The sequence below is a fragment of the Euphorbia lathyris genome, chromosome 8 (genome assembly GCF_963576675.1).
Source record: "Euphorbia lathyris chromosome 8, ddEupLath1.1, whole genome shotgun sequence".
Taxonomy (NCBI): Eukaryota; Viridiplantae; Streptophyta; class Magnoliopsida; order Malpighiales; family Euphorbiaceae; genus Euphorbia; species Euphorbia lathyris.
In genome coordinates, this window is record NC_088917.1 from 57,022,102 (window position 1) to 57,032,238 (window position 10,137).

A 10,137-nucleotide genomic window follows, 5' to 3' on the forward strand; every position below is an offset into this window, starting at 1 on the left:
GTACTCAACATGGGATTTGTTTGAACCTTTTATTTGGTTCTGAAGGTTTCTGACATCCTTTCTCAGTTTTTTTGAATCTGATTGGACCTCCGAGACAAACTTGTGCATAATTTCCATATTGCTATGCAAAGTTGAGTTGTCTTGGAGAAGATATCGGAGGTCACTAAGTTTGACCTCTTCAATCTCGTCACACCGCCTGCTGAGTGCCTTTATTTTCTTGTTACACTTTTTAGTTAGTGTATATATATCACTCAGGGCATTAATCATTTCTTTTCTAAGCAAATGTAAGGGTGTTACCTCATTTGAGTATTCCTCCTGTTTAGATTCTTCAGAGAGGTCAGCATGCTCAAATTGAGTGTGGTCAGCAGCGTCATCGACCATGAAACATATGTTTGCCGACTCGGTGGCTTCAGCTTCTGACGATGTTGAGTTGTCACTGTCACTCCATGTGGCCACCATAGCCTTTTTGCTTCCCTTCTTGTCTTTCTTTAGATTAGGGCAGCTTGACTTAATGTGCCCAATTTGATGACACTCAAAGCACGTGACAGGCTTGGGGCTGTCCTTTTTGTATTTGTCACTGGACTTAGCTTTGTACCTGTCACCTCTTCTGAATGGCCTCTTGCTGTTCTTTTCATTCTTTCTAAACAGCTTCTTCATCTTCCTTGTGAACATGGCCATTTCCTCATCGTCTAATGAGTCAGCTTCGATTGAGTCAGCTTTCATGACAAGTGATTTTTGTTTCTTGTCTTCTGACTTTACTTTTGCTTCAAAAAATTTCATAGAGATCTCATGAGTCAGCAGAGATCCGATCAGCTCGTCATATTTATATGTGGTCAAGTCTTGAGCTTCCTCCACGGCAGTTTTCTTAGCTTGCCAACTCTTTGGTAAGCTTCTCAGGATTTTCTTCACCTGCTCTTCTTCAGTGAAGTTCTTGACGAGCCTCTTTAGCTCATTTATGATGTTGGTGAATCTAGAGTTCATTCCGGAGATGTCCTCATCGTCGTTCATTTCGAACAGCTCGTATAATCTCATATGTTGGTTCACCTTTGACTCATTGAACTTGCTTGTACCTTCGTAGGTTACTTCAAGCTTTTTCCAAATCTCATGTGCTGACTCGCAACCTGAAATCTTATTGTATTCTGCAGCATCTAATGCACAGTGAAACATATTGATAGCCGAAGCATTGTTTTGTAATTTTTTAAGGTCATCTTCTGACCACTTAGTTTCACTCTTAACAACTTTCTCATTGTCAACAGTATTATATGGCACATATGGGCCTTGAACTATTGCAAGCCATGCACTCATGTTTGTGGCTTGAATAAAGTTCTTCATCCTATTCTTCCAGAATGTATAATTTGATCCAAAGAATAGGGGAGACCGACTAATTGATAATCCCTCTGGGAGTATCTGTGTTGTTTGGTTCCCGGGAAGGAAACGAGTGCTATTCTCAGCCTTTTATTGGGATCAGCTCAAGATTATTAAATCTTTGAATAGTGAGCTATTTAGCTCTGATACCACTTGTTGGTCCCGTGTGATTAGTTCCAAGGGGGGGTTAGGAATTAATATAACTTTTTCGGAATTTAATTAAGCTGACTTAATTTATTTTCTTGAGTTTGTCAACTCAGCTTTGGTCAGCACGGCCGATTGTAACGTAAGATAGCTTTAGTCAGATATTGACTAGAACTATTTTACATATGAGTTGGGAATTGACACTTTTGTGGTCAGCTTCCAACTCAACACTCTTATTTACTCAATATCAATTTAGACAATTTATATGCTGAGTAAATATAACAAGCAACACATACAGATATATATATATATATATATATTGAGAGAGTTAGAGATTACTCAGCACGACTTATCCTGGTTCGGCATCTCCGCCTACGTCCAGTCCCTAGAGTCCCTCCGGGCTTTTGAAATCCAATACTGAGCTCTTTAAAGGTAGAGCACAAACCGTTTACAAGGCAGTTGAATATGCAAGAGTATCTTCCTCTATTCGTCTACTCAACTCCTACTAAGTGCTATAACCGAACACTTAGGTTTCTCTACCACTGAGTATTTACAACCAAACACTCAGCACAATTCTCTCAATAATACAATTGATACAGACTTGTTCTTTTTTTCAGACAAAGAACACTTTAGATGATTACAAAAATCACTCTAGCATTTACACAAGAATAGAAGTTTGGTGTAAGATCTCTTTTGTATTTGTGTGCTTTGTATGTATGCTCTTGTATACTTGTATGTTTTTCGGCAATGATCCAAGAGGTATACTTGTCCTTTTATAGTTGCAATCTGAACATAAAATCATTTGAATTTGATTTGTCCGTTGAATCCAAAACAGCTCTTTTGGGAGACAAGGCTCTGGTCAACTTCAGGCTTGCAGGCCAATCCTGTCGTCTGATTTCCTCAGGTGCCAGGCTTGTCCTTTTCTTGCAGTTTTGTCTTCTTGTACATGTTTCGTCTTTTAGCTAACAGACGTTTGACCTATGCATCTCGAAATCATTTCTGTGCGTAATTCCGAGGTTCCTATTATTGGTTCAGACAGCTGTCGGACTTGTCTTTTTGCTAACGGATCATTGGTGCTGTCTTGAAGATCACTCGGCATGACTTTGTTATTCGTTGTCTTTTGATTGTTGCCAATTCAGATACTGAGTTCTCTTTTACTCAGATTCCATGGTTAGCTTCGTTCCTCAAGACATAGTTCTTAAGAAGTCTTTTCTACTTTTGATACTGAGTTCCGTTCCACTCAGCTTTATTGATTGACTTTATCTTTTTAGCTTCTGTTCTGAAGATGAATTATCTTCTTTTATGCTGAGTTCCACTTTACTCAGCTTGTGCCGTGATATCATGCTGACTTCGTCTTATCTTTACTTTTTGATATATACATATATACTTAACATTGAACAAACGTATTAGTATAATTAAATCAAAGCATTTAAATTTAATTGTCTCTTAATCATGGATTATTTTGTCAAATCAAAATCTCGTGGAAAGGTGTTTCAACACCTAACATATGTATATTTAAGTAACACATAACATGCTATATTGATATGAAACATATGTCTATTCCTGAATCAGTTCTACTTCCTAAACAGAACATAAAACAAGCCAACATGCTTCATACATAGACACATAACACATAACATGCTAAATTGACATGAAACATATGTCTCATAAGCATAACTCATGTTAAGAGTATGCATGATCAACTACCTTCCTAAACAGTATGCATGGAGAAAGGAATCAGGCAAGTTCGTCATTTTCAGCTTTAAGAGTATGCATGATCAGCTACCTTCCTAAACAGAATATCAAGTAGACAACTTATTCGTGCATGTCTATTAATAGTATACCTGTATTGATATGAAACATATGTATATTCAAGTGACACATAATATGCTACATGCCTAATGAATATTCATACACAAAATGAATCAGTTCTACTTCCTAAACAGAACATAAAACAAGCCAACATGCTTCATATATAGACACATAACACATAGCATCGAAAACCCATCACAATTCTGAATGGTTTCAATCAGATAACAAGCCAAGTGGAAGATATATTATAAACCTATGAGTCAGCATAACTCATGTTAACTTAGAAAGGAATCAGATAAGTTCATCATTTTCAGCTTTAAGAGTATGCATGATCAGCTACCTTCCTAAACAGAATATCAAGTAGACAACTTACTCGTGCATGTCTATTCCTTACTTATTCATAACATTTTCAGCTTTAAGAGTATGCCTAACATGCTATAACAAACTTAGTCATAAACTTGTGTTGTTAGAATCACTATGTACCTGCCTAAAGCCACCACTATGTACCTGCCACTTGGATTGTACAGTTCATGATGAAGTTAGCATGGTGATGAAGTGTATGATACTGTCACCGCAAGCTTAGTCATAAAATTGTGTTGTTAGAATCATAAAACTTCATCACCATGTTAAATACTTTTCCATAAGCATAACAAGCCAAGTGACATGATTACATAGTAATGGAGATTTAGGTTGACCATATGAACATTCATAGCATAAGAGTATTGCCAATCACAAAGAACATTCAAAGCTTTAGAGTATACGTAATCAGCCACATGCGTAATGATCATTCATACATAAACTCTATGAGTCCTAGCTTCCTAAACATTTATATTTAACCATTCAGTTCATACCAATCATTTCATCATCACCCACAACATCATACATATATGTAATCGTTCAGTTCAAACCCACATAACAATATATATACTCAAAATCAGGCTAGTTTCCTAAATCAATGAGTTCTATGTTCATATACATACACATACTCATTCAGATAACAATCCAAGTGGAAGATATATTGCAAACCTATCTCAGCAGCACCACCCACAACAACATCATACATGCAACCAATCAATTCAAACCAACATAACAATAATATATACTCAATAAGTTAAAGAAATCTTCCCATATGCTAAATGCAAGAACTGATTGACAATCTCTTCAGTCAGCCTTCGCATGTAGCATTCTTACTATCCCTGCAAATATTATGTTCAAATAAAAAGAAATCAGAACATCTTCAACAACCGGCACTGTATTGTCCTAGGTTAAAAAAGATAAAGACCCAAGCTTTTCAGCGGTGACTCTAACAATGAATACCATAAAATCAGTATCTAAGCGAGAGATCTAACCCTTTAAATCATAGCTCTGAAAATCAATAGATCCTTATTCCAGCTGCTGAAATCGACATACGCAAAAGTAAATCGGATGAGGAAAAGAGAGAGTAAGGAACAATGAAAATCAATAGATACTTACCAGTACCGTCTTTCAAGCTCACCCAGTGATTGCATGTTCAAATCAGCCATGGAGATAGAGAGGAATGAGAGGGATGAGAGGGATGAAGCTCTTGCGTAACCTAAACTAGGGGTTGGGATTAGAGAGAGAGAGTTTATATATCAGCTGAAATTTCAGTCAAACGACAGAGCGCCTAAAATTTGGTATGGCCGCGTAAGTGAAATTTCATTTGCCGTTTTTTTGTTTTTGGCATACAATGATATTCATTTATTAGAGGTGTCATCTGTTGAGCGCATCAAATTTAACGAAAACGCGTGTTTTCTTTGGATGACAGGATTCTGTAATCGTAATGTCATCTGAGAATCGAGTGCATTTTTTATTTCGCTTTCAGATGACATACAGTTAAAATACTGTCACAAAAAATATTCAGACGACACAAAAATAAATGTCTGTCATATATCTTGTGTCATGTGAAATGGAAAATGACATAGTAAAAACACGTTATTGGTAACTAATTGATATACTAACTGTTATACTAATTTATACTAATTTAGCTACTATATGATTATGATTATTAGGATGAGCCTTAAACTTTTAATGAAGCTTCAAAGTGTTCTAATTATTCGTATGTTTGTTTGGTTTGTTCTTTGTTAATGTATTTTGTATATTTTAATGTTAATTATTTGTATGAAGTATGGTTGATTTGCTATTTTTTTTATTCCTTTTGTGTATTTTTATGTATTTTTTATATGTATTTTATGTTTTTTTTTTTTTTGCTGTTATTAAGATGGATGGTTGGTTACTGTATTTTTATGCAATTTTTTTTTTTTTTTTTTTTGTTGCTATTATTAACAACATGAATGGTTTGCATAATATTAGCATTTAATAAGGAATTGTTTAAATTGGCATTTAACTAATCAACTTAATAAGGAATTACCATTTTAGCATAATGAGCTTATTTAATCCAACTAAATTAATCTAATTTAGCATTTAACTAATCTAATCCAATTAATTTAAGCCAATTTTAGCATAATGAACTTAAAGGCTTAACTAAATTAATCTAAGCCAACTTATAAAAATTAATCTAAGCCAATTAATCAAATACAATTTATATGCTTAATAAAATTTTAGGATGATGTATATATATATATAGTTTGCCCTTATTATCTAGAAATCATGAATTCATCCTTGATCTCACCACATTTATCCCTACTAAACGTTCTTTTTAGTTATTTGAGGAATCACTAAGAGACTATTGGAGTTGGTTTTTAACTCTCTCTTCTCAAATTTTAATTTAAAAGTCAACTAACAGGCTGCTGAAAATGCTTTTAAATTAGGCTGATTTAAGCATCATATTAAGATCGTGGGTTCTCAACCTCTCCTTTAACTTGTTTCTATCTTGTTACACGAGATTACTATCACAAGTCATCCCAAAAGATCCTCATCGAGATTTTCATGTCAGAACTTATAAGTATAAGGTATCAAAATAGGTCTATGGGTTTGGAAAAGTATCAATTTAGCCTCAATGTACAAAATAACACTTATATAGGCTTAACGTTTAAAAAATATACCAATTTAGACATCGATAACGGAACGTGACACGTCGTTCATACTACTCCGTTTTACGGAATGAATACATGCCACGTTCCATTATCAAGGTCTAAATTAATACATTTTTTAAACGTTAATCCTATATTGGTACTATTTTATACGTAAAGTCTAAATTAATACTTTTCAAAAAATTATAAATGTATTTTGATACCTTATCCGGAAGTCATAGGATTTCAGCTTCATTTTGGGGAAATGTGCTAAGTGAACAATAACCCATTGGTGAATAGAGATATCTTTGTGAATTGTTTCATAAGATCATGATAGCAGATTTATAGAGATACCTTAGTTGAATTATACTCTATCATTATAATTTTTTTTTTTTTATAATCATTATAATTCTTAAATAAACTTAACTTTTATAATCAACAATTTATTAGTCAATAATACAATTATTACAAATTAAATTTAGTCAATTAAAAGTCTTTTCGTAAAAAGAAATTGTGGAAGCTGATATTTTGTTCGATTAAGAGATACTATTACAACAATAAAACTAATTGGAGTCAACATCAATTAGACTCTATCTTTACTATTTTGACCCTACCTTCTCTCTCTTGCATCAAACTCCATACTTTAATCTTAAAATTCCACGTCATCCTATTAGTCTGATCTCAACATATTATAGTCCAGAAGAAAACAATATTCCACGTGGCATTCTATGAAATTAGAACTTAGTATGTTACTATCAAATTGAGCGTAGCTGATTACTACCTCCGCAGCACCTCGGGCTCTCCTCAGCTAAAAAGCATTTATTCTCCCATTGGAGTAGTTTTCTAGATATTCTTATTCTATTCTATCTGTGGCAAAAAGTTTAAACTTGAAATCAGCGACCTAAGTTTCTCCGCTTCATCTCCAATGGAAAGGAAGGAAGGAAGGTATACTGTATTTTTTTCATTGATGGTTTTTCCAGCTTCCTTCTGTTCTTAAGGTAACTAGTTTTCTTCTGTTTTCTATTTTCATTCCTTTTCCTATCTCAGATCGTTTCAGTTTCTCTGGATTTAATTTCCTGATCATTTTCTCTTTTTTTTTTCAATTTTTGGATTTGTTTTAGCAATTAATCTTGATTGTGAACTTGGAATTTGCAAATTGCAATTGTAAACTTGAGCATCGTTTTTCGTTTTTCTGGTTTGAAATCAATTGAATAGATGTTAATAATTTCAGTACCAGGAGCTTCATCTTACGCGGCCTATGACGATCCAATGGATTGCATCCTCGAGCTTGTGGAGCAAAGGTTCGGTGGGTGGTGGTGGAGTAGTCATCGGATAAGTATGGGATTGTTTTTTTTTTTTTTTGGAATGTGTTGATTTTTAAAGTTCAGGTTTCCAATCTGTTGATTATTGAGATTTTAATATATTCCAGAAACTCTAAAACCTTTAGAATTTTTACTATTCTACTTTAGTACTAATCCTTGAGACTAGTTTTTATTATACGGATAAAGGGTCAAATTTTTCCATTTCATACGAGAATGGCAAAATTTCTCCTGTCTAGAAACTCTAGTTGAATTTTAATAGAAACTATGGCTCAATTTTACATTTAAGTAAATACCAACGAAAATTACTGACGGAATCTCTTGGAAAATGGTAAAATTGAGCTATGATTTCTACTACCAGAGCAATATTAGACTATTTCATACAATAAGGCTAAAATTAACTTCCAGAATAATGTTAGGATCAAAATTGACCCCCATCCCTTTTTGTGAACCCTAACTTTGGGCGAAGTTATCTGCCATTTTTTTTTCTTTCTTTCTTGTAAGCTTGTCTCAAGGGTTCATTTTGCAAGTCAAAGGCAATTGCAATTTGCAGCTGTGATGGAACTTTTCTCACCTGGCATTTTATTTCTATTGTGATTCAACTGTCTGCCTATGATTTAATGGTTCCAATAAAAAAATTGAGTTAGGATTCCTCATCTTGAATATTAGGATGAAGAATAAAGATTCTGGAAAAAGTTCAGGATCTTTACTACTAACTCTTGATCTATTTCTACTCAAATGTTCTGAAATTTATCAAACGAAGTAATCATGATGCTCTGCGATTTGAAACCCTTGTAGTCACATTCCTTTCTTATTTTTCAACTGAAGAGTTTGAATTCAATTGATAACACTTTCTTCTTAGTCTAATTTTACTTGATTCTTGAACACAATGCAGGTGATTACTAGGAGCTGTGTTTTGATTCTTTGGTTAACTATATCCAAACTAGTATACCACTGCCAGTAATTTACTGTCACGATATTTCTATGAAGCATGGCTCCTCGATCTCACTGCTTAATACTTATACCTATGATGCTTATGGTAGTCATTCCAATTTGTGTGATTGGAATGTTCTTGCATGCTCAGAAAATTTCTTATTTTCTCCGCCCACTTTGGGATGATCCCCCTCCTCCCTTCAAGCGTATACCTCACTATTATGCAGAAAATGTTTCAATGGAACGTCTTTGCCGAGTTCATGGTTGGTCCCTGCGTCGTGAACCACGCCGTGTCTATGACGGCATATTATTCAGCAATGAGCTAGACCTTCTTGAAATCAGATGGCGTGAGCTTCATCCCTACATTACTAAATTTGTGATTCTAGAGTCGAACACCACCTTCACAGGAATCCCCAAACCCCTCATTTTTGCCTCAAACAGGAAGCGGTTTGCTTTCGCTGATGACAAGATCGTCCATCATGTATTCTCCGGAAGCTCTGCATTTCGGGGATCAAAGAATGACCCTTTTATGCTTGAATTGCAGCAGCGTACAGCTATGAATGTATTACTCCATCGTGCAGGGATTTCAGATGGTGACCTGGTTATAATGTCAGACGTAGATGAAATTCCCAGCCCACACACGGTGAAGTTACTACAATGGTGTGACGGGATACCACCGATTTTTCATCTAGAGCTAAAAAACTACATTTACTCATTCGAATTCCCTGTAGACTACAGTAGTTGGCGTGCGACGGTCCAGATTTATGGGTCTGGGACGAGATACAGGCATTCACGGCAAACGGACCTGATATTTGCTGATGCTGGATGGCATTGTAGCTTTTGCTTTCGACAAATAAAGGATATAGTGTTTAAAATGACTGGGTATAGCCATGCAGACAGAGTAAGAAAAAAAGATTATTTAAGTTATTCTAGAATACAGAAAATCATATGCAGTGGAGATGATCTGTTTGATATGCTACCAGAAGAATATACATTTCAGGAGTTGATTAAGAAGATGGGTTCAGTACCGCGATCAGCTTCTGCAGTTCATATTCCTGCATATTTGGTAGAGAATGCAGATAAGTTTAGGTTTCTACTTCCTGGGGGCTGTTTGCGCGCAGACGCCAAAAGAAGGATTAGATAATGTTTAGTTATCATCAGTGTAGAGTAGAGGTCTTAATTTTTCAATTTTAGGTTCTAAATGTTCATTTCCCGTAGAGCTGTGAATGTTAGACCTGTATCACTAGATTGAGGTGGAAATTGTTAATTAGGTTTTAGAATGGGTGATAGTATAGAAAAGGGAAAATAATGTATAATGAAATGAATTTTAGTTATATAATCTCCCACTCTCTTGTTTATTTTGAAATTTAGAAATTGAGATGATACCTGCGAAGACGAAGATTGTAATATGTGCATTGACGCAGCTTGAATGAGTTAAACCAGAAAGAGAGGAGGTAGTTAAAAATGAATTTTGAATAAAGAATTAAAATACTTAAAAAAATGAGTAAATGACCCCAAAAACTTAGGGTGGAAACGGGATAGCGCGGGGGCGGTTCGAGGCTCGTGTGAAATTT

The 10,137-nt window shown here is 34.9% G+C and overlaps 1 protein-coding gene across 2 annotated transcripts; it reads left to right on the forward strand.

The window, feature by feature from the left end:
• The first annotated feature begins 7,167 nt into the window (after window positions 1-7,167).
• On the forward strand, window positions 7,168-9,902 carry LOC136203711 (uncharacterized). 2 transcript variants are annotated; one of them, XM_065994921.1, is made up of 3 exons: window positions 7,168-7,309; window positions 7,543-7,647; window positions 8,526-9,902. In XM_065994921.1, exon 3 carries the CDS (start codon window positions 8,622-8,624, stop codon window positions 9,705-9,707), a length of 1,086 nt encoding a protein of 361 aa, XP_065850993.1. In that variant the 5' UTR covers window positions 7,168-7,309; window positions 7,543-7,647; window positions 8,526-8,621; the 3' UTR covers window positions 9,708-9,902. The 2 variants fall into 2 exon arrangements, with proteins under 2 accessions (XP_065850993.1, XP_065850994.1); XM_065994922.1 differs by having other exon boundaries at window positions 7,549-7,647.
• Window positions 9,903-10,137: the final 235 nt, after the last annotated feature.